General features: G+C 38.2%; 3 protein-coding genes and 1 long non-coding RNA gene across 5 annotated transcripts; 2 read left to right on the top strand and 2 right to left on the bottom strand.

The window, feature by feature from the left end:
- Positions 1–8: 8 nt before the first annotated feature.
- LOC136257500 (NACHT, LRR and PYD domains-containing protein 14-like) lies at positions 9–15,259 on the top strand. 2 transcript variants are annotated; one of them, XM_066050717.1, is made up of 8 exons: positions 9–431; positions 6,096–6,350; positions 6,999–8,378; positions 8,426–8,563; positions 10,622–10,789; positions 14,493–14,867; positions 14,917–14,971; positions 15,031–15,259. In XM_066050717.1, exons 1-8 carry the CDS (start codon positions 134–136, stop codon positions 15,050–15,052), a joined length of 2,691 nt encoding a protein of 896 aa, XP_065906789.1. In that variant the 5' UTR covers positions 9–133; the 3' UTR covers positions 15,053–15,259. The 2 variants fall into 2 exon arrangements, with proteins under 2 accessions (XP_065906789.1, XP_065906790.1); XM_066050718.1 differs by having other exon boundaries at positions 6,111–6,350.
- LOC136257501 (piggyBac transposable element-derived protein 4-like) lies at positions 1,033–4,723 on the top strand. The gene is made up of 2 exons (XM_066050719.1): positions 1,033–2,359; positions 2,552–4,723. Exons 1-2 carry the CDS (start codon positions 1,931–1,933, stop codon positions 4,373–4,375), a joined length of 2,253 nt encoding a protein of 750 aa, XP_065906791.1. The 5' UTR covers positions 1,033–1,930; the 3' UTR covers positions 4,376–4,723.
- LOC136257502 (uncharacterized) lies at positions 2,357–5,361 on the bottom strand. The gene is made up of 9 exons (XR_010702035.1): positions 4,886–5,361; positions 4,757–4,818; positions 4,472–4,527; positions 4,199–4,405; positions 3,948–4,146; positions 3,366–3,452; positions 3,077–3,316; positions 2,841–3,022; positions 2,357–2,795 (listed from the first exon to the last, which is right to left on the bottom strand). It is a non-coding gene; the product is annotated as an uncharacterized lncRNA (long non-coding RNA).
- A 1,583-nt stretch (positions 15,260–16,842) lies between the features above and the next one.
- Positions 16,843–21,445, bottom strand: LOC136257863 (short-chain collagen C4-like). Its single transcript, XM_066051181.1, has 6 exons — positions 21,219–21,445; positions 19,692–19,896; positions 19,134–19,187; positions 18,931–19,074; positions 18,121–18,192; positions 16,843–17,594 (listed from the first exon to the last, which is right to left on the bottom strand). The coding sequence occupies exons 1-6, from the start codon at positions 21,390–21,392 to the stop codon at positions 17,293–17,295; spliced, it is 951 nt and encodes a 316-aa protein (XP_065907253.1). The 5' UTR covers positions 21,393–21,445; the 3' UTR covers positions 16,843–17,292.
- Positions 21,446–25,114: the final 3,669 nt, after the last annotated feature.

Raw genomic sequence — 25,114 nt, forward strand, 5'->3', positions numbered from 1 at the left:
CGCCTCACTGGCGCCTGCTAGACGGTGTTCCTAAGGCAGCAGCGGGCAGCACACCATTTGTTGAAGTATGGTAGTGCTGTAGTGAGTTGTACGCTTCACCTCAACTTCCACCTATATAGTCAAGGGTGATAGTATGGTCAGCATTGAGAAGATGGAGAAGCAAGCTATAGTTGAGGCTGAAGTATTCAATGAAGCTGAAGACTTCCTTATACAGCACCTGGATCCAGATGACTTGTTTGACGATGCGATACGAGAGAATATAATTAGCCCCAGCGCCCAGAGGAAAATACGTCCTAGCGCCGAAGACAAAACTCGAATTATGGTCGAGCAGTTCAAAAGGAGTGGGCCTGGCACGCTGGAAAAGGTTTGCAATATGTTGAGAAGACCGGCGAGGAATGATAGACAAGGATATATTGCAAATTTCCTAGAATGTAAGTATACCTTTGTCGTAGTAATTACACATTTATAATGCACCTATCAATATTATCCCCCACCTACTATACCCCCTGTACGGCACAGAGGGAGAATAGTGGGGATTTGACTTTTGAAACTCACCCATGGGGGCATGACTAGTGGTCTAATCTCCAAATAGGATGGCTATGCTGCACCCTAAGAAACAGGTTATGTAAGGCGTGCAAGGTAAACAAATGCCAAAAATTTCGAATGGTCAAAGTGGGACAGAATTTCAAATCAAATTGGGTCAAAATCCCCCTTAGTAATGCCGGGAGGGGAGTAGTGGGACTTAATATTGATAGGTACATAAGGCTGGTTTCCATATAGCCATAAACCACAGCCACCATAATTGAGAAAGGTTCAACCTTCCTGGCTCTTCAGGCATCGCAGGCAGGACATTTGTTCATTAATGGAGACAAGCACCACAGGCAAATGCCACCAATGTTCAATACAAAAAAACCAAGCATGATGCCTTTATACCACGTTTTGTAGAGTGTCATTAACATACGTACCTGTAACATGCCAGGGTCGTTTCCAAGGTTTGCTAAACTTATGAAAGTACAGAAAAATACAGACGTGTAGCAAACTGTTAATCCATGTCAGCTATGGTTGCAGGTCAATGCAGGCCAACCACAGCAAGACGCTGGCTACCATAGACATTCTGACTCAGGCAATAACACAGGCAGTTATATGGAAACCAGCCGTAAATGTCATGTGCCACTTACCACACCAGGACAAGATTGGTAGAAGTCATAATGAATTCTCATATCTTATACAAATCCATTGTTCAATCCAATATGTTGGGATCTGTGCAAATGCTCCTATCCTGACTGAGTATGACTTCAGGTGACAAATCCCCACCCATTGTCTGGCCTGGGGGAGGCAGGGTGTGGCATTTATAGGTGACAAATTCCCCCACTCATTGCCCAGTTGGGCATGGTATGGTTTAGAAGTTTCTGTTGTCTTGCATACTTCACCAAATGAGTACTCTAGATGTTTGTATTGTTGGTTTAGGACATGCTTTAGTATCAAGTTAAATTTTTTTTGAGTAATGGTCATGAACCATTCTAATGTGACAGTATTGTAAGGTTTCATGCTTATCTCTAGGGAATGGTCCACATATTTGGTGTTATGATTTAATTAACAAAGGAAGCCAAATAGTTTATTTAAACCCCAGTGCGTGGGAGTATCAAACTAACTTATCACCCTGTTGCGGAACCACTCAGTCTCTTTCGTGACATCATAATAACCGCGAATGGCATTGTTTACCGATGGAACAAAGAGCCAAATAAGGAAATATTGATACAAAACACACCAATACAGCACTTAACCCATTAACCGTCATAGGTGCCATATGGAGGTTTTGTTTCTAAGTAACGTACAATAGTCGTCTGGGAATTCATTCAACGTCAGTTTGACAAGTTTCCTGCCGACGCACGATGTCGCAAAAGGTCACGCCCACAGACCCTCCGTAACTATGATAAAAGGATCCCTCCCGCAAAGTCGATTCATTTTGCGCGAAGGTGATGTAATGGCGTCTACACGGATTTTAGAAGAGGATTTGATTCAAGCCGTTTTTGATGGGCTTTCTGAAGAAGATGAAAGTGACAACGATGAAGACAACGAAATCTATGCCTTCTTGGGCGCTCCGACAGTACAGCGAGCAGACCTGATGGCGGCAAACCTTGTTGAGGACGAAGGCGAGGATCAAGAAGAACAGGAGGACCAATTTGATCGTGCTGATCTGATGGCTGGCTGCCTTAGCATAGCTGGAGGTGATCAAGAACACGAAGAAGTCAGTAGCACACCATTAGTAGCTAGCACGACAGGCTCAAGCAATGCTAACCCTGACACTAGCGTTATTGAAAATGATTTATCTGACAGAGAGGTTTTGGCAGCGTACACGGTAAGAATAAAACTATAATTAGCATAAATACAATAGATAACATGAAAATCTGAACAATTACGTATTACAAATGAACTACATAGGTACCCAACACTATCTAATTACAGGTAATAACAAATGACACTAATGTAATTATATTGTACACATTTATTTATTATTTATTACATTGTTTACAAAACAACTATATTTCAGGGTAGTAGTAGTAGTGATAACAGTGACGATGATACACATCCAAGTCCTCCAAAACGGCCAAGGCGAGCTCGAGTAACCAGAGCTCAATGCCGTATGCCACGGCGTGACTGCACCACAAGGCATACACCTACAGATGATCACGTGGATACCAGTGCTGGACGAGGACGAAGAGTTAGAGGAGGTGGAGATACAGTTGATAATGATGAAGAATTGATACCAGCAGTCAGGGGACGTGGAGTAACAGCTACAAGGGGGGGTGAAAACAGTGACGATGAACAAGCAGCATTACCTGTACGTGGACGAGGAAGATCTAGAGGTCGCAGCAGATCTAGAGGCACGGCCAGAAGTCGTAGCCGCAGCACTAGAGGCCGTGGTAGAGGGAGGGGCCGTGGTAGAGGACGAGGAACAACAGCAACTCCAGGATCAACAGCAACTCCAGGATCAACAGCAACTCCAGGGTCAACAAATTACCTAGAGGCAGTGTCTGACAACTGGCACAAAAGAGAGCCTGACTCTTGTACTTACGTATACAATAAGACTCCAGGCTCCACTGTGCCAATTCCAGATGGTACATCTTCACTAGATATATTTTGTAGGTTCTTCACTGATGAAGTATGGGACCTACTAGTGACGGAGACTAATAGATATGCTCACGATCATCCATCCACAAAACCCAATGCTCGGGTTTATGATGATGTTGACATCGATGAGATGAAGGAATTTATTGGAGTACTTATCTTGATGGGAATACTTCGACTGCCACGTCTTGAGATGTATTGGAGTACATCAGAGTTACACAAATATGTTTCCACACCAGGCATATCTAGTATATTGACAAAAACTCATTTTGAGCAAATCTTCCGCTTTCTTCATGTGGCAAACAATGCTGAGCAGGCAACACCTACAACAACACCAGATAAATTATTCAAAATCAGAGCATTAGCAAACCTATTGCTGGCATCCTTTCAGTCTAATTATGTACCACAACAAACTGTTACAGTAGACGAGGCTATGATCCCTTTCAAGGGACGCTTGTCCTTCAAACAATACATGAAGGACAAACCGACCAAGTGGGGAATAAAGGTTTTTGTACTAAGTGATGCCAGCAATGGGTATGTTTACAGATTTCAAATATATGCTGGAAAGAGCATGGATCAGGGTGTTGAAGTGGGGCTGTGCTCTAGGGTAGTGCTGGAACTCATGGAAGGCCTAGAAGACCATGGGTTTGAGCTGTATACAGATAATTATTATACAAGCCCACAACTGTTTTTGACCCTCTACAAAAAGGGTGTCAACTGCTGTGGAACAGCTAGAACTAACAGAAAAGGCTTTCCAAAAGTATTAGTAAAAAAAAAAAAGGAGAACAGAGGATATTATGACTATAGATCAAACGGACCTCTTCTGGCAGTAGCATGGTTTGATCGGAAGTATGTCTACTTCATAACCACTATGCACCGAGCGGAGACAACTGAACCATGTACCATCCGCCGGCGTAATCAGGATGGGTCTCGTTTGGATGTACCATGTCCTCCATTGCTCCCTGATTACCAGCAATACATGAGGGGGGTGGACAGGGGTGATCAGCTGGTGGGCTTCTATAATGTTGGGAGAAGATCTAGAAAATGGTGGAAGAGATGTTTTTCATACCTGCTAGAATGCTCCCTTCTGAATGCCTATGTGCTCCATGGATTGGCATATCCTCACCTCCACCAGGCCAAAGGACGAAAAAAATTTGACTTTTTGCAATTCCGGCTGGAGGTAGCCACTTCACTGATAGTTTTTGCTCAAGGCAAAGGGCTGCCAACCAAGACGGTGATTGTTTGACCAGGAGAAATGTGGCACTTGGCCACTGGCCTACAAAAGTGGAAAACAAGCGTGACTGTATCGTATGTATGAAAAAACACACCAGACTAAACTTACCAAGAGCAGAAGTCCGCCACCAGACAAGAAATAAGTGTTCCCATTGTGATGTATACCTGTGTATTGGAAAAGACAGAAACTGTTTTGCCAAGTATCATACCAAGTTAGAATACTGGATTGACTAGCTAGCTACATGTAGCCAAATAAGTATATTGTATACTTTGCAATATATATATATATAGTAGTTACAGTATTATTATTGTGTACAACCGTCCGATTAAGTTATGTAATGAACTAATAATAATAATATCACAGTGGTAAACAAAGCAGGACAGTATAACACACCTTTCTTTCCGAGAAGATAGTTGGCTAAAACTGGCATGGCATCTGGGTGAAGTTTCCGTTGTCTAATGGCGAGAATACGATGTCAGATACAACAAAACTCTTTTGGGTACTCAGCGATGTCTTTCTTACATGAAATCTTCCACGATGGGCTTAGTTTCACACAGATTACATTCATGGCGTGGCAACTCCATCTTCTCGCGCAACGTAATGTGGCTTTATACGCATGCGCATTTGTTTGAACCAGCGATGGGGAAGATGGCTTCTACAATAAAGGACTGTATCTTCCGTAGGATTTAATCGCTACTTCTACCAATGGTACGATGGTGTTCCTTAATGCCTGTGACTTACCTCAACCAATTGTGAAAGTGCACCTGCAATATTTTCAGTCGCCGCCATACGCGTGAATAATTATTTTGGGGAAATCAGCCTGTTGCTTCGACCTGGTAAGAGTTATGGGATAACTGACATAAGAACTATTTTATGCAGTTCATGAGCAGTATTTTGATGTATGGTTGCTATGTGTTTTGTATTATATCTAACTTTCTATATTACCAAATCCAACATAGTTTCTTTTTTTCGGGATCCCTGACGGTGAAAGGGTTAAAACTACCTACATCTTACAAGAAAACTGTTAATCCTTTACACAATAACACTACAAGTTACCAATACGATAGTTTAACAAATGTCAAGAATAGTACGTGACGATTTGCGCTCCAGCAATCACTCCCAACAGTCACTATGGTGAAGAACTAACTTCCTCTAGCTTCATCGTTCTATCTTGGACTATGGTAGCCATTTGTTGCCCTTTATTTTTCTCTTGCACACCACGCGACACCACTATACCAATTTCTGACGAAGGCGAATCGTACCTGGAACCGCTGCTTCATAACACCGCCCTTCGCTACAGTTTAGTAGGCAGTATGTAAGGTCTCTCTTGTGGCTACGAAGTAGAATCTCCACACAATTCGGACGAAATCTTGAGCACAGTGACAGGAACTCAAACCGGAACTTAATTTACTACCCGTAAACTTCTGCGCACTCCCGCGCACTGGGATATAAAACAGTTATATCCCGTATACTCGGATGATATCATTGTTATTACACTCGTCCTCGGCTCCGCCTCGGACTCGTGTAATAACAATGATATCACCCTTGTACCGGGATATAACTATAACTTAGACAATGCAAATGTAATATATAATGACTATATAGGTCTATAAGTGTGTGTGTATGCGTGCGTGTGTGTGTGTGTGGCAATGATAATGCTATTTGCATTGTCATTCTGTCTACTATATGTCAGCGTATTACTGTAACATGCATTGCTATGCTTTAACTATAGTGTTCTATACTACAGCACTCCATTCTGATACATACAAACCCTATACAGCTGTGAACAGCTTTCAAGTTAAGTGCAAGAAACCTTTGGATATTACTGAGGTGTTAAAGGAAAGATATAGAAGGGACTACCCAACCAGATATGTTCCACTGACCATGATAAATAAGGAAACATCAATACCTCTTGGTGGTTTGGAAGAAATTTTTCAATGTAAGAGTAGATCATGTCCTCTACTAATAATGTTAAATGGATCTGCAGGTGAGACATAGTATAACGCATACGTGTGTACATGCTTGTATGCACTCATTAAATTACAACAGACACACATGCATACACATGTGTACGTATATGCGCACGCACACACACACACACACACCACACACACTACACACACACACACTACACACACACACACACAGAGCAAAGCAACTGTGGTCATACCTACAGAGTGAATCAATATTGCACACTGTCCTATAAGTCCCTACTGAACATTCACCCGTTATGTGAAACGTGGACTGTTGGCATTTGCTTTCCCAGGCCTCCATTGATGGTAGGTTGCTTCTAGGTAAGTCAAACCATCACTGATTGTTTAGGGTATGTGGATATGCATTTGGTCACCACAAACCATCACCTTTAAGTGTTGCTGTAACTGAACAGACTGATATATGGCAAAACAGCCAGTTGTTGGCTTCCTCTAGCATCAAGCACACACACACACACACACACACACACACACACACACACACACACACACACACACACACACACACACACACACACACACACACACACACACACACACACACACACACACACACACACACACACTTGTTATTATAGTCACAACATTTGTTAATTTGTATTGTATCAAGTAATTCAATAAATTTCATAGTTATGTTTTTATAGGCATTGGTAAGACCACTGTCTGTAATGAGATTTGTGTGAGATGGGCAAGAGATGGGTTTTTATCTCGTCACTTTAACACTGTGCTCCAGATACCAATGAGCATGGCTCGACAACATTCATTTGCAGAAGCTGTAATAGCACAAATTGGAGAGGATGCCTACTATAAAATTGTGGAGTCATCAGGCACTCAGTGTTTGATCATTCTGGATGGCATGGTGGCTACAGACTTGCAGAAGGATACAGTGTTATTACAATTGGTGAAAGGGTCTATTCTGTCAAAGGCAGTTCTGCTCATTACAGCTAGACCACAGGCTTGTAACAATCTAGTCTGTGATAGTGCAGTAGAAATAACTGGTTTCAGTAAAAATCAAATCACACAGTATGTACAAAACTTTTCTACAGTTTCACAATCACATATACAACGAAAAGTGAATTCTTGTCCCCTTGCAAAAGTTGTTTGTTTTGTTCCTCTGTTTCTTGTTATGATGTTAAGTGTTTTTCAGTGTGATCCTGTCTCATCACTTCCATCAACCATCACTGATCTTCATCATATCTTTGTAGCCATGAGTCTGCAAAAAAATGACCTTAAAACTGACCAAAGACCTTCGAGTACATTCAAGCCTAAAGAAAAGTTACTAGCCATTTTACCAGGTTCCTGTACTTCAGAGGAAAGAAGAAGGATGTTACTACGGTTGAGCGAGTTGGCTTACAATCTCTTTTTTGATCAAAACAATGTTACAGAAGATATAGAAATTTGTTTTACCGAACAAAACCTTCATCGGTGTGGAATATACTTGCCTGAAGGTGTAGATTTCCAGGAATCTTGTTTAATTAAACCTAAAACAATGCTTCAGGAAAAACAAGATACAATGTACTGTTTTACCAGTAACACTGTCCTAGTGTTCCTTTGTTCACTACATATAGCCATAGTTGTTTCAGAAAAAGAGCAGTTCAGTTTAATGCAGAAATATTTTGATAAGCTTCCGACTGTCATGATAATGCTGTGTGGTCTAACAAGATTGGAAACACCAGAAATCTTTCACTTTGTGTGCCGTATGCTGGTAGACTCTCATGAGAACAGGTTGACTGCAACGAAATGTTTATATGAAAGCCAAAGATCTAATCCACCGGATGGAATTTCTCATCTCAGTTTAAGCTTTTGTACCCCCTTATTACCTCATGATATACTGTCTATTTCTTATGTTGTGCATCGGTATCCTGTTATAACACTGACCCTGAGAGAGTGTCATCTTGGGAACAATGGCCTAAAGATACTGACTCAGTGGTGTGAGAAGCAAGGCACCAGTCTAGAAAAGTTGGATATTAGTATAAATAAACTCAACATAGATGCTTTAGAAGATGTCTTGAAGATTATGAAAAGTAAGTTGGTTTTGAATGTACAATGCTGATATGTTGAATATACATAGGTTCTGCCTTGTTAAGAGTGCTGGATATTGGGGGGAATGAAATAGGAGATGATGGAATGAAAACTATCTGCAAGGAACTAGAGACCAACACCACTCTGACTGATCTGAGGATGTGGAATTGTGGTTTATCAAAGAAAAGTAATAATTGTTGTTATTTGTCATCTATGTATCTTGGCACCATGGTCTAGAAGTGCTACATAAGTAGGGAGGACCAAACAAAAACATGTAGCCCAGCCTTATACAGTGTATGAGAACAACAGCCTTAGAAAAGGCATGTGAGCCCCAAGGTGCGCGTTGGCCAAGAAAATGTCACGATGACAATAAAGTTGACAATAAAGGTGGTCAAAACCAACCAACAATTATTTGACGAAAAGTTCAATCCTGTAGCATAATATATAGTAATGCTTGCCATGAGGGATCAGCTAGTTGATTAGTAGAATTCTGAACACTAGAAACTAACTAGATGCACTTCAGACTGTAAAGAAGACATGTTTTACACTTTGTTTCATTCAAACTATCATCATGGTTATTACAAGATGATCACTGTGAACTTTAGCATATGGGTTAGTCACTCTCATTCAGTATGGGTTAGTCACAAATATCTATCATACAGTATATGTGACTGAGTCTGACAAAATCAGTCTTATACTGTAGCTGGACAATACATGTGTTTGCTTAATCCTTAAACGCGCATGAAACTTTTAAGGAATTAAGCCATGAATGCACACGTAACTTTTAAGGAATACTTGTTTAGACAAAGCAAATTTATATGGTGAGGCAAGATAGCCTATCCTAACTCTATTAGCCTAAAACGAGTTGTCAATAGAAAGCTTATTCATTGGCCTACTTGGGGAAGGCTAAATAACCACTGTAACAACAAAGACTTACTTGTTACAAAGCGAAGAAGCATAATGTCTCACTTTATCACAACAACACATTCTTTGTCTTGCTTGTCATATTGATTGTGGGTTTAATCACGTGAGCTGTATATGGCGATTCAACTAATACTTGTTTGCAGCGATTCGGACCAACTGGCAAGGAGTTATGGATCATTTCCTAAAAGTACGTAGCACATTTTTGTAGTTCTTTGTTAATTAAGAGTTATTTTCACGGCAAGTTTTAGTTCCTATACTTTGGTCATAGGGTAAACCCCTGGGTATCATTTTTAATGCTTATTACATCACGAGTAGAATGGCACAAATTACAAAGCCATATGATGAACGCTTCGAAAGTTACAGCGCTTTGTTTATAGCCATGCGTAAAAGCCTATATATAGGCTTATGCGTTTTCCAGGGGCATGCGTAATCTGCCTATATATAGGCTTATGCGTGTTTAAGGGTAAATATATATTATCTCCATTTCTGTGCAATCTGTAACAATTCTGTAAGCTTCAGGAAAATTTCCATACATTTCTACATAAGTGGTGAAAATGCTAAATAGTTATCATGTCCACATATCATGTCCACAGAAAATGTCATTGAATTTTTAACTTTGAAGTTATGGTCAAAATTTGACAGGCTATAAGAGTGATTTCGGGTCACATATGTGACCCGCTGAGCAACAGCTGGCCTTTTTGTAAGGTTTTATTTTGCTATAGAAATAAACTGGATAAAAATATACATGCTACATAAAAAGTTTACGGACGTTTAATCCCTTCAGTATGCACTAAAACAAAGCTCCAATCTAAATCCTATACACCTTGGATTTGCCTGTTCATGGAGAATAAGAAAATCTTTGTTTTTTGTTTGTACAGCAAAAAGTACAGACAATTATTTATGATGCGGTAGAAATGAAGTTCACAGTTGTCATTTCTTTGTTGGAATGGCCTTCTTTGTCCACACGAAGAAGTACAAGGAAAACACTATAGCTTGATGGATTTTCCAATTCATAGTGAACAGATTGAGCCATCTCCTGTCTTCATAGCTTGTTTAATAAGTGCCTGTAATTTATTTGCTGTGTTGTTACTATACAAATTGAACTTATTGCTGTTCCAACTGAGGTCTAGCCCTATAACTCCAAGACTATTTATCTGAAACTTTGGCTGTCCACTCCTTTACTATAGATAACAGAGAAGCAATCAGAGGAATGTACGAAATGACTAGTTTTTGCTCAGCCAGTCACACATTGAGATCCCCTACTGTTAAGTATCACTATGTATGTAATGCACTTTTTGACATAGTTTATTCCCTCCTGTAGGTGCTACCTTTATCAATCAAATGTTGTCGAAGAATAAAACATTAAAGGCTCTGATCATCAGTAGTAATTCATTTGGAGATGAAGGAATGAAAGAATTAGCTAAAGTACTAAAATGTGATACAACTCTTACTGAGTTAAAGATGTGGGAGTGTGGCCTGTCAATAATAGGTACAACAGTTGCTAAACAGATGTGTGTATACATAAATTTGTTGTCAAAAAAAATTGGCTGCTTATCAACAAATAATATATTTTTAAACTACAGTATAAGTAGCAGTTTGCTAATTGTGTTGCATGGTGCCATGCTCCCACGACGGAGTTTAGTTGGGGCAAGTAATTCTATTGTATTTAGCGCAGTGAACATTCAAAGTCATGAAGAGCTTTGTATTGCCAGGCCCACCGAACTGAGCTAAGCATGATCACTTTACATCAATCAGATTCAGTAGAACTGCTAGTGTTCTGGGTTGATACCCATAGCACGTCCAGTGGCAATCTCTTCTTCACAGACAGGAATCCGGCTTTCTTCTTTTGAAACCATTTGCTTCTATGGCTGTATTCCAACTTGCAATAACAATGTAATTAGGGATGGCTATATAAACATGCAGTTGTCATGTTGTAGTGTTTGTGAGGATTATGCTATACAACCAAGTACTAAGAATAACAAGAAATGTGGTCAAAATTATGTCATAAATAATGAATTAATTAATGTACGTGAAAACTACAAAGCCTACAGACATGCACTGACTGGGGATAGAATTGCCTGTGAATGAAGGCACAAACGTATAATAATTGTGCCTGTTCGTGCCGGTGACAAATAAGCTGTGTTATTCCATATAATGCACACTACAAAACAAGTTATGAGCTACATGAAGGAAGTCTGCCATACCAGCTACACAGGATTAATAGCAGTACATTTATTTGTATTGTATTGTATATTTTTCTCCCTTCCACCTGGCTTGCTAGGCTCTGGTTGGCTTGACTGTCCATGTTTGTAAATGTTTATAAAGAGCATGGTAGGGGGAGTTTATGTTTTAATGTTTACTTATATTTTGTATGTTTCTTCATTCACCTGGCTTGCTGGCTTGGCTGTCTCACCCGACTGGCTTCCGGCTCTTCACTGAGTCATTTTCAGTGACATCTCACACCTACAATGTAAAAAAATTGTGGGTTTACATTTTGTATGCATCATCCTTCACCTGGCTTGCTACATAGCTGAATAATTTCTATCTTTGGTGTTTCCAATAATGTATTGCTACATATAGTACTACAATAATGTAGCTAAGTGCCGGTAGCTACCTCAGTGGTGTAGTGATGTGCACACAGTGTATATATATGCATACAAAACATATAGCAGAGAGTTATACACTGTTGGCGTCTAGTTACAATGGCACTGTTATGTTATATCCATGACTATTGTGCCATATTGGCCTGATTTGGGATTGTGCTTTTACCACCTTGTTGGGGTTGTTTGTACTTGGTTGTATGTGACCCGTGCCAAGCACTGATAATAAGAAATGTGGTTATCATTATGTCATAAACAACAAATAATTGATGCTTGAGAAAATTACAAGGCCTACGAACTTGCACTAACCGGGACAAAGGCACTAATGTATAATCAGTGTTGGACAAGTTACTTTGTAAAAGTAACCAGTTACATATTACTTTCAACTGAACTATTTAGTGACAGTTACATATACCACTTTAGCGTGGGCGTTCAAAGGCGCCGCTCGGTGTTTAACTCGCATATTGCCCGGGCAATATTATGGGAAAGCGGTTTGCCAATGACTTTGATACCCAGCCAGTTCAAAGAATCGATGCGCTTTGACTCGTTATATTGAGCGACATAGAGCTTTGTATTGTGGGATTTGTTTTGTAGAGGTTGCTAAGCTTAGTACATAGGCTAAGGTAGAGTAGTTGGTTGTTACTAAAGGATAATGAAGGCACAAAATAATTGTTTGGGCGATTGTGGATGCGTATTTCTACCCACCGCGTATCAGCCTTTGAACAGACAACGGAACAGCAAAGCTACTACTGCTACGTTGAAACAGGTTAGTAACTTACAGTTATAAGTACTTAACTTAATATAATAACTTACATAAACTCCATCCCACAATCGCAAGTTTTCTAACATTGCATGTTGAAGCATAGTAACGTGTTAATGACGTTTTAACGTATGGGCAACGTTTTGATGACTATTAGCCCATGCTATTAAAACCACAATCGATCTTCAGATGCTACTGTATAAAACAAATGGGATGAGTTCTTATTAGTTCTTTCACCTATTAGGTGAGTGCGCCCCAAGTGATATATATCACTTGTACCATGGCTGCTTGGGATTTTGCTGACATATACACCCGCAGCCATGGTATAACTATTACATATTACTCATAAAATAAAGTAACTGTAATAATATTACATATTATATTACTTTGTGTCCATAGCCCTTAAGCTGTCACGTGTGAAGTTACCCCTTATCACGTGACATGATTGCGTTGTTGGACAATGTGCAAATCTTGGTTATAAGTAAGGAGCTGGTGAATAAACTTCATTCAGTAGGCTTCGTTACTTCGTTGTGGCTAGGCGTTACTAAGAGGATAATTAACGAGATTAGTAACTTCGTTACTTGTAGTGATAATATTATGTAATATTAGACTCGTTGCAGTAACTATATTGCTTAGGTAACGCGTTACATTTGTAAGTAAAGTAACTTGAGTTATATTACCCGTTTTTATAGTGTATTTCGTTATATTACTTAGTTACTACAAAAGTAATAATATTACGTAACGCGTTACTCCCAACACTGTGTATAATAATAATGAAACAGTACAACAATTCTATTTAACGTCAATCAAAACAGATTAGCATGTGATTTACATTTCAATCAGTGGCAGTGCATTTTGGGTCAGGTGTTAATTTAGAGAGTCGAAGTGACAAGCCATTATCCATGAAAGCAGACGTAGAAATGTTAGTGTTGATTAATTAGTTTCACTGATGTGTGTTTGTGTGCTTCAGAGCCATTTGCCATTTTGCAAGTGACCAAGGCAGCTTACCACTGCCATAGTTTTGCCTGCTTGTCAGGCATTGGAGAGAAGACGCTTGTGAGATAATAATGTTGTGAGAAGGGTGGAAGTGAGTCTGTTGCGTTGTATAGTACAGTACAATCAAGATACTCTAATAGAGCAGTCAGTCACTTAACTGTGTAATAGAACACACACCTAATTGCTAGTAAAAGTCTAGCTCTCCATCCTAAACATAATAGGTCGTATCCTGTTTACAAAAGCTAAGTTCTGTGCTTCCAGCTTGCAAACTTGCACAGATCAATATACTCTAATAGAACAGTCGCTAACCTTAAAACAACTTATCTATGATTTGTAATGTTTTCTTTACCTGTACATATCAGTTTGTAACTGTGTTTTCAGTAGTCATAATCATAATCATAGCAGGCAGTTTTATATTAGGTATTGTTACGTGTGTTTTATTCTCTTGAACAGTATGGTAGCTACACACTATATATGCCTTGCCCTGGAGTTAGGTTGTCATGTTGGTACATGTACTTGGTTGTATGCGACACGGTCCTAGTAATAATAATACTAATAATTATCTACCCAGGGAAAAATCTCACTATGCATCACAACAATGGCAAAACATAACATACTCAAATTGAACAGTCACTATTGTTGTTCTGACACAAAATAGTTAGGATAATATTCATTCAACAGGTGTTCAGCTTTTGTTTCATTTGAAATAGTTTTCCGATGTCCTATTGCATATTTCTCTGAATCAAAGATCATTTCTTTAATAGAGGGTTCTCTACTCTTAGTCTGTTGTTTCTGTGTTATATGTAAATATGAACTGTTTTGTTTATTCATTACAGGTGCTTCTATTATTGCTGAAGTTTTACAAGTGAACAATACTTTAAAAACCCTCAGCATTGGTGGAAACAATTTTGGCAATGAAGGCATTGTGGTCGTAGCACGAGCTCTTAATAACAGCAACCTTAGAGAACTACGTGCATGGAGATGTGGCATCACTTGCTATGGCACTAAAGCACTTGCACGAGCCTTAAGGAAACATCGCACTATGAAGAGATTGGATCTCACTGGGAATGAGATCACGTCAGATGGTGCGTATGAAGTTTTGTCAGCAGCAGTGGACAATGAGACATGTGAAGTGGTGGATATAAATAACAACTACTGTAGTGATGGAGATGTGTCAAAGTTGATTAACGCCTTAAAGAGGAGGAAGGAAGGTATGTATATTGCTTATTGTAGGCTTTACTACTATGTACTGCAAATTAGGTCTACCAAGTTTTGTTAAGCATCCACTGGAGGAAACCAAGTCCCCAACATCAAAGTATGCCATATATTTCATTTGAGTAAAATGCATGTATATTAATATTCCAATGATTGTAGGGAAACTACACTGGTGGTGTAGACCCACACCTCCTATTATCTATATATAGACGCCTACTGACTATTGTGTTGATTATTATCTGGATATATAGGACATTAAACAGTGACATTTGTATATCTCCCTATTCCTAATAGTTACTATAGTACATGAGTATTACTTTTTTGTACGTAGTTGTACCCCCATTCTGTATACATAATGAAGTATTGATCACATGATTTAAAATGCTAAGCAGTATGTAAACAAATACCTGCACGGTGATACAGGAATCGATACAATTCTTATTGTAATTGATACATTGTATAAAATAATTAACATGACTTTATAGCGTGTTTGAAATTTAAGAAATTAATAAATTTGTAACTAAATTATTTAATTCACATTGTTACAGAATTAAAGAAGAGAATATCTTCTGTCTATCTTGTTGTTGTTGTTCGTTGTTCGTTGTTGTTGTTGTTGTTTTTTTTGTTTTTTTTTTGAAAATCTGACAATGTCATACGTATGTGCACTGCTTTGTATTATTTTCAAATTCTGTATTGTCCCATCTCTACGTATTCACAGACCTAAGACATAGTTAGTGTGTGAAATATAATAGTAGCTGTTGTGAAAGATACATAGATCTATGCTACAACAGCCAAGCTGTAAAACAAAGTGCAAAAAATTCAGAATTAAGCAAGTCGTGTAATCAAGTGACAGTCATTCCCCTGCAATAATGTAAATGTCAGTGATTTTTACTGATGTTTAGTGATGCTGCCGTTATTGGTATTAGTAGCCATTTCTTGGCTGTCAAATTTTTGATTTTACAAGTTTTTTTCCTTTGAAAGCCTCATCATAGCTTATTGGGATATAGCCAGTTCACTAATCATATATAGCTATAACAGCATAGCTGGCATGCCCTTATAACTTTACTGATCTGCAGTGGTTTTTGCTACAATATATTCTTACGATCTTTCATTTACAACAACTACAATAGCATTTTAAATATAATTTTGAAGCACCTTTAAAACTTACAAGGCTACAGCATCTGGGGGCCGGGGGATCCGACACAACACCAACTGGAATCCAACATAAATCACTTGGAATCCCACAATGGAATCTGGAATCTTGGGCAAGAATCTGGAATCTTTGATAAAATGGAATCTTGACAAATGTTCGATTTTTTCCATATATTATACTGTATATTATCCCATGTGTTGTGTTGTAGTCTCCTAAGCACTGTGCACATTTGACATGTTTGTACAGGCCTTGCCTGTACATGTGATCGCCAAGTAGCCTGGAAGTCAGTCAAATGTACAAATAGTGTTAATATGTATGTAGCTAGCTATGTAAGTTTGAATCTGGAATCTTGGCTTGGAATCTGGATCTTTGCAAAAGAATTGGTGAGATTCGGAATCTTCATGCAATTTTTGGGTGGTGTCGGACCCCTCACTTGGGGCTGAATACCGTATAGCCTAAATATTTCGAGGGGGAAATTTTTACTGATTTCGCAGTTTTGGGGGTTAGCTATCAGTGAATATTTTAGCCTTGAAATATTTAGACTCCATATATAGTCTAATACATTTTTGGAGTGTTTGCAAATCCGTGAAAATTTTATTTTTAGCAACATTGCTCAACCTCAAACTGTTTGCCCCTCAAAATGTTTAGGCTATACGGTACCTGCCTCCATTGTAGAGATACTGTACTCAATCAGGCTCTACACAGTCTAGCTTGACAATCAGTAATTGCTGGAAGATTTATAGTCTGGGGTGTATTCCCTACTGTCAGCACCCCCTTTCGGGAACCCTAGACCTGCCCCTGCTTTATACTCGTACTGTATCTTTCTCTCTGATTCACATGTCATTAATATATACATGCATGTAGTAAACACATTAAAAGTGTATCATATTTAATCGTTGACTGTTACTTAGTACAAACTGCACATGATAATTCTCTTGATTCATCATACAGAGGACAAGGAAGTGATCCACATCTTCCCTCTGTGAAATGGAATAATAAGCCATTCTGGTTTGCTGCTGATCCAGGCACTGGTTTGAGGGCTACATCCACACAGGTAAACTGAGAACGATGGCTGCCACCATGATATTCAGCCATTAAATATCCATAATATTCTCTGGTCCATCCTGTAGGACAAGTGTACTTGGCTGGGAGCATGTAGACTGTAGAACGTTGAGCAACATAGCAAACAGCACATGGTACATCTGTGTTGTGTCTACCATGGAGGTAACTGTTGCTATCAGTATGTGATTCATATTCAGCTCCATACATTAGTGCTCTGTGTGCTGAGCCCCACTAATTGGAGCAAGGAAGTTCGGATCCAGTGGCAGACACTGGATTGCTACCACCACCTTTTTTGCATAAAAGGATCCAGCTACTCTTCCACTATACACTAATTCTGCAGTAGGTGGACACTCGTCATGTCCCCATCTGACATATACAGTTCCTCCATTTCTGTCATTTCCTTTCATACCCTTTTCTCCCATAGTTCCTTTGATTCCTTGATATCCCATTTCTCCTTTGAGTCCTCTTATTCCAGGGTCTCCTTTTACTCCAATTGGTCCTTGTAATCCTGAAATAAGAACAATATTATTATACTTGGTCTATGTAAATTATACTGGTCAACAGTATATGTATATAGACAAAAATTAAAGTTTGAGGTTAGCAATTAAGAGAAAATATATAGCTTTGATACTGTGTGTAAGTAATGTTTTTGGTGGGTATATTGCAGATGTTATGTACCATATATTACGGCCCATGAGATAGCCTAACTAAAAGCTTCATTTTTTTTGTGTTTTGTTGTTCTTTATAGATATGGAAAAAGTAGCTACATGTATGACTCGGTAGTTAGTGTACTAAATAATTATGTAACTAGATCTACAAAAAGGGGTCTTATAGCCTTTTCAAGTTAGATGTGTCATAACTTGTCATGTATTGAACCCATTGTCTTATAGTTATGTCCAGGAATAGTACTACGTTAGGAGTGTAAGGGGACCATATTTCAGGCTGGTACCATATACACAACTCAAGTTATGGATTGCCAAGTACATGCAATTGGAAAGACCTCATTTTGCAGATTCGGTCACATTATATAATACCTTCATCTCCTTTAGCCCCTTTCATACCAGATTCACCAGTTTCTCCTACTGCTCCTCGCAATCCAGTATCACCTGTGCAAAGTAATATACTTGATAATTATGTATATACAGTGTTTTAAAATTAATTTATGAAAGCTTTACAGCACAAGTCTGTTTAAAGTTGTTACATAAAGTGTGTTTGAAAAGGTGAAGAAAGGAGAAAAAATCCATGACTGAACCTGCAGCCATCCAATAAACGTTTGGACGCTTACAAGAGTCTGCCAGGCAGTCAGGATGTTTTCTCCTTGTCAATTTCATGTATATATATGTATCCAAGGAATTCTAGAGAGTGACTTAATATTGTCTAAGTACCCATGTGGAACCAAATGGATATTAGTTCTAAACACAATTAATACACTATAGTGTTTAGTACTTGTGTTTACATGAAAATCTCTTATGTCAAGTTTGTATCTCTTGCCTGGTAGCTGGTTTTTTTTAAAACTTGCATCATAGACTTTCTATCATCATACTTGGTTCATTGTACCCAGGGTGGGGTTGTGATACTATTTATAGGGTTTTCAAGAAGTGGGTAAAGCAGCACACTCTGTGGTCATGCATTGTCACTATCCATCCATTGTTCACTTTAAATGGCACTGGCCTATATATATGGACCACTGCCTTTAGAGGCGATTTCACTTTCCCTGTAAGCAAATATTTATTACTTGTCAATCATTCATGATCAGTGCTGAAAAAATCATGATGCTGCTGAATTATAAAGGATTGTGTACATACCGACATGTAGATCAATTTTTATAAAGAATCCTAATATACCTATTAATCCTCTTGGCCCCCGATCACCGGGATCTCCTCTTAGTCCAGTCTCTCCCTTGTCTCCTTTTGGTCCCTTGTCACCTTTGCTACCCTTTACTCCATTCAGACCAGTTCCACCTTTTGCTCCTTTTTCTCCAGTGTCCCCTTTAAGCATAAGTGTATGATAATTAAGTGTTTACAGTTAACTTTACTGAGCAGGTAACCTTGACTTCCTTTTTCTCCTCTGTCACCTCTAGGACCAGGGTAACCTGAATCACCTGTATGGGTATATTGTATTGTAAAAGTCCTGCACTTGCCTAGTTTAGTATCACTCAAGTTTCATATGCTGTAAATTTGGTACTGAATTACTTTCAAAATTGCAGTTAGCAAAGTTAAAATTAATTTTGTACTACTTTATTTCTAACAATTATTCTAAGTTTGGCATACAGTAGTACAGACTAAGAAAGATGCATATGAGCTATATGATGAGCTATATATATATGTACTGGCAAAATAAGTTCCAGCCAATATACAGTAGTACTTTATGGTCTCATGCCAATGCTGCCAAGGCACTGTGGTATCGTGGGCTTTTATCAATATTTTTTGTGGAAGGTACAAACCTTCATGATCTTTACTATGCTAGGCAGCTAACTATATACTTTGAATAAAAAAGTTGCTTAATGCGTATAGCCATCGTTTAAAGAAGTGACATGTATGGAAAACAGCTATATGTGGGCAACGATGAAAAACTAATAATAATAAGTTTAATCCACATTGTATACCTATTACTCCTCTTAGTCCTCTATCTCCAGTATCACCTCTTGCTCCTGGAGGACCAACATCACCTTTACGGCCCTCCTTTCCTATATCTCCTTTTGTACCTCTGGGACCAGGTGTACCATCTTTACACTGACACTCAACTCCTGACTGTCTTTTCGTGATGTCATGAGTAATAATAGTGTTATCATGATTCATATTTGCCTGCAACTAGAACAACATAGTGTGTAGTGGACATTTCAGAATAGGGTTTGCTACCTTGTGGCCTAAAATGTTAGTTCTAAAATTCACTGTGACTGATAGAAACACTAAACGTCTTGGTGACTAAGTTATATATATGCATTTTTATCATTCCACCAACACCTTTTCACACTTAAAGCAATGGGGGAATCTAGGATGGGGCATTTGGGGCAAATCCCCCCCCTCCCCCCCTACCTCACCTTTTGGAGTAGCCATAGCTAGGCTACTTCTTTTTGATTAAAATAGCTACTAAACTTTACCTCAGGCCTTATAGCTGATTCATGAAAATATGCACATTTTACTAGCATTTATTATTGCAAATTCATCTAAAACCAAAGCAAATCAGTCAAATTTGCTATGAAATTGTCACCAAACACCTTCATACTAAGTGCCTCTAAAAATAAGTTAATTATCGTGTTGCTCCTTTTAAACACAGTAATAGCCCTTTAAGACTTCACAACCATCTGCAAAGGCCAAAATGGTAAAATCAAACAGTGAGATACTACATCATTTGCTGCTTCAAAAATGAAGCAACTAACAGTGTTGGGCAAGTTACTTTGTAAAAGTAACTAGTTACATATTACATATTACTTGCAACAGAACTATTTAGTTACGGTTACATATTACCCATAAAATAAAGTAACTGTAATAATATTACATATTATATTACTTTGTGTCCACAGCCTTAAACTGTCACGTGTGAAACTACCACCTTATCACGTGACATGATTGCGTTGTTGGACAATGTGCAAATCTTGGTTATAAGTAAGAAGCTAGTGAATAAGCTTCATTCAGTAGGCCTCGTTACTTCGTTGTGGTTAGGCGTTACTCAGAGGATTACTAACGAGATTAGTAACTTCGTTACTTTTAGTAATGATATTACGTCATATTAGACTCGTTACAGTAATTATATTACTTAGGTAACGCGTTACGTTTGTAAGTAAAGTGTCTTGCGTTATATTACCTGTTTTCATAGCGTATTTTGTTATCTTACTTTGTTACCACAAAAGTAATAATATTACATAATGCGTTACTCCCAACACTGGCAACTAACAAGAGAATCTGGCTCTCCCCAACCACTTACACCTTACCCTGTTTGTGCCCCTCCGCCTGCCAGCTCCTGGATCCGCCCGTGTAAAGGGCTAGTGCGCTAAATCAACTATGTGGTCTTGTATATAAATAATATACTGTTCAGACTATGAACATAACATAATGTATGGTAATACTGGGTATTATATATGATGTATCAGTATGTGTACTCTTTTGTTGGCCAATTATATAATAATTCTTACATTGACTTGTTCTTGTAACTTCAACAACAGTTCCCTATCATACTCTACCTGTTGTTGTAGTAGATCCAGTGATGACTGGAAGTACCAAGTCACACCAAGCAGTAGAATTAGACTAACTAGTGATAGTACTAAACTGACTATCACAACAACATCCTTGTTTGGAGCAGTAGCCATGGTATAACCAACACTGCAATACTTACATTATACTGTACTCTTATAGTTGTGAATGGTGTTGATGACTCAGCTGATCAGTGGAATGTCTAGGGGTGGCCGTTCTTTGTGTACTGTTTACTATAGTGACTTTCATACTGTACTGCTAGGAATTCTGTTTTGCATGACTGATATTGTGATTGGATGAGAGTAAACACATGTTGTATGTGGAGGGTTTTCCACCATAACCCATGCCATAGCAAAACAACAGAGAAAGGCTTCAGTGCATGTAACAGTCTGGGCCTATATACAAATAATTTCTCAACTTGATGATATATATGGTGTATCATTAGTGACAATTACATTACAGCAAGAAGTGAACAATCTCTATGACTGCTCAGCCAGTGTAATATAAATGGCTTCTATCCTAGTGAAATACATTAATGTAGCCACTATCAACCTTAAAACTACTGATCATGCCTAAGCCTTTTACTAATTTGCCATAATACATGTGTTTACAATTATATCAACACTTGTTAAAGGTGAGAATTAACATTTTACTGGACTTATGCTATACTTTACAGGCAGGTATATACTCTTTGAAATATCTCTTCATGCACTGGGGTGTAATTATATAATCACTTATGCATATATTTTATGACTGCTACACACACAATATATCATGTGTTTGAATCACATGCCTCAAACTTATAGTATTACAGTGTCGAACATTGTATTTTCCATAATGGGCAAATCCATTGTTGAGCAGGTTCCTGCTTGGGACTAAGTTGAACAGAAGAAAACAATACTGTGGTTATTCACTGTTGTTCTGATATAATGTAACTGGCCTTATTAGTAATGATTCTAATGAAGTGATGTCATTAGTACATAAGAGATATAATATTATACTATAGACCCTTTGCAGGTATAGCAACATCCACCAGGCCATCTTAGAGTACAATCCCTCTTTCAACTCTGATAGCATTGGAGTAAACAATACCAGGAAGTAGAGCTGCTTCTTTGGCAAAGGTTGACCAGGTTAAACCTACGCTCTCTCCTATGCTATCAGGGTTACACAATGGGTTGTACTCCAAGATGGTGGATGTTGCTATGGGCCTATGGCAGCAGTTCACCAGCAATGGGTCTATAATGAGGTCATGCATGAAGTACTCTTCAGCTGTGTTTGGGACCTACTTAACATGGTCACTATATCGAGGACAGATCATATAACATGATCTTATGGCAGAATTAACCAGCCACAGATATTTCTAAAAATAATGTGTCACATCAAGAAGCAAATTAATCAAGTTAATAATGTGTGAATTGTATAGATGTTAATTGTCCCTGTACAACATCAGCATCACCAGTCTATTACCAATTCTAAGATAAAAGCAGCAGGGTTGGCATAGCTTAGTCAGTGACCTTATAATGGTCCAAAATTCAACACATTGCTATAAATTATCTATATGTCATGGATGAATTAGTACATTACTGTGAGAGCGAATCAGTTTACTGCAAAAAAATAAGCAGTGAATATTGTGGCAAATAGTGAACATCACTGTACATCTAAAAGAATTTGCAGTGACATTCACTATTCGCCACAGTATTCACTACTTATTCTTTTAGTGTTATATTTGTACAACCCCTGGTAATTAAACATTTTATATAAACAACTACAGTAGCTAGTGGGGCTACACATAATATTATACAGACATGAATCCACTGAATGATTTGTAAACAATCAAATTAAAACTTCACTATTTTTTTGATGATGATATGTATACAGCTGTGGGCGGGGTAAATGGTAATCATAATGTAAGAAACATGTGATGCATATTATAATGTTGCCATATCTACTATATAATATATAGAGAGAGCAGTGAGTGGTAAAGTATATAACTGGCTATACCCGACATGCCTTATTGTCAGTGATCAGAATCAATCAACTATTATTTGATGATTGCCTTCACAGGTGCTTGAGGCCATTCAGTAGAACAACCAGATGAAGATTAGCCAGTAAAACAATTACGCAGTTCCACTGATCCATATCTGTGGTATATAGCTAACTCCATTTATATGCCTGCATAGAGTGCTCTGTGCATAATTTGCATATGAAATGTAATAATATTATACTGTAGGCCGAGTAGTAACTAGTAAATATTTACTGTAAACACTATGCACATGCCATATACATGCATAAGTATCATTGCTTTAATATCCTGAACCTTGTACAGTAGCTATGTACATGCATGTCACAATTGTGTATAGAATCACCTATACATACTGTAGTTCTTGGAAAATTCCTGTAACTATATTATTATAATGAATTTCATGAGCAAAACTTCGATGAATTCTTTCCCAAATAATTACGTTTGATGCAGAATTGCATTTACAGGAGTTCATAAGTGTTGTAAGGCACACCTAGCATAACACTAGCATAACACTAGCCAAGTCTTCGTTAAATTTGAAATTCAAGTGGCCAAGTCTACATACATTATCCATGCTGCTTATTGGCTTTAACAAGTTCAAGTACATCAAGAATCATTATTCACAATTTTCACACCACTGTGTATTCTGCTTGCACTCATATACAGTATCAATTGTTAACAAAACTTTAATTTTGACTGAACATCTGTGGCAACAAAAACAATTTTCTAAACATTTCATTCAAAAGTGTTTATGAAACTGTCATCATGAACAATAATAAAGTGAATGGTGGATCTGGATTTTGTTGCATAGAACCAAATGTACATAATATTATATGGGTATTTGTCCCATGATAGTATATAGTGAGTATATTATGTGTATATAATAACTATAGCAACAAAGATGTATATATACAGCCATAACACTCGTGTTTCATGTGGACACATGCTGAAGTTGTAAAGTTGACTCCAAAAAGAAACTCTGGTTGCATACTTTAAAAACGAATTAAGTATAGGTTTAAGGAAGAAAATCCATCCCTCCTGGAGGAGACTGAGTGTGGCCCCGACTAGACATTGGGTGACCTGCAGTTCGAATCCTGAGGTTGGAGGGATTTTTTTCCTTACTTTGACCCCTTTTCTGTTACACCTTTTCAGCTATAAGTCACTAAGTCTATAAGTCCTTGCAATTAGGTTAGGTAATCCTAAAGCTGCAGCACACGTTGCTGTCAGACCTTCAGTGCTGGTCACTGTAAAGTGCTAACAACTACAACAATAAGAAGTATGATTGCCTGGCAGAGCATTCGAGCATAAATTGGATGGCTGCAGGATTGAGGCTGCCAAGGCTCAATTATGGATTTTTTTCTCCTTTCAAAAATGCTTAACATCGTCATCTTAAACAGGCTGTAGGACAAGGTATCCTGCAGACTTTAGCACTTGTGCCTTAATACATATATTAATATGCAAAATGTTAAATATGTCTTGATAAATAAATAAGTTTAAAAATAAATAAATAAATATGTCATAATGTTACATGTCTTGCCAGGGTGACGTTTAGGTCTTTTGTACTACATAGCAGCTGGCACATTCCTTATCACTGGTGTATGCAATTCCCTTTTCATACTCCATCTTCACAATCTGTGCATACCATATGGTAAATCCAACCTCTCGTAGAGTGCTCAAAATATCATCAATACTTAGTGAAAAGCAGTGATACTTCACAGTATCGACATAATACATTATCGATCCAATATTGGCTAGCATCATCAGGAATCCATTTGGGTTGAGTAAGTCATACACTCCTTTGATGATGGTCTTGTACTC

This window comes from Dysidea avara, chromosome 6 (genome assembly GCF_963678975.1).
Source record: "Dysidea avara chromosome 6, odDysAvar1.4, whole genome shotgun sequence".
Classification (NCBI taxonomy): Eukaryota; Metazoa; Porifera; class Demospongiae; order Dictyoceratida; family Dysideidae; genus Dysidea; species Dysidea avara.

What these genes read in the sequence shown, in the direction of transcription:
- LOC136257500 (XM_066050717.1), top strand. Translation starts at nt 134, where the DNA reads ATGGTCAGCATTGAGAAGATGGAGAAGCAAGCTATAGTTGAGGCTGAA. An exon ending in TGTCTTGAAGATTATGAAAA is followed by an intron (nt 8,379 to 8,425) that starts GTAAGTTGGTTT and finishes GAATATACATAG; the next exon opens with GTTCTGCCTTGTTAAGAGTG. An exon ending in TTGTGGTTTATCAAAGAAAA is followed by an intron (nt 8,564 to 10,621) that starts GTAATAATTGTT and finishes TCCCTCCTGTAG; the next exon opens with GTGCTACCTTTATCAATCAA.
- LOC136257501 (XM_066050719.1), top strand. Translation starts at nt 1,931, where the DNA reads ATGATAAAAGGATCCCTCCCGCAAAGTCGATTCATTTTGCGCGAAGGT. An exon ending in AGGTTTTGGCAGCGTACACG is followed by an intron (nt 2,360 to 2,551) that starts GTAAGAATAAAA and finishes ACTATATTTCAG; the next exon opens with GGTAGTAGTAGTAGTGATAA.
- LOC136257863 (XM_066051181.1), bottom strand. Translation starts at nt 21,392, where the DNA reads ATGGCTACTGCTCCAAACAAGGATGTTGTTGTGATAGTCAGTTTAGTA. An exon ending in AGTTACAAGAACAAGTCAAT is followed by an intron (nt 19,897 to 21,218) that starts GTAAGAATTATT and finishes ATGTTGTTCTAG; the next exon opens with TTGCAGGCAAATATGAATCA. An exon ending in AGGGGCTAAAGGAGATGAAG is followed by an intron (nt 17,595 to 18,120) that starts GTATTATATAAT and finishes TTCTTATTTCAG; the next exon opens with GATTACAAGGACCAATTGGA.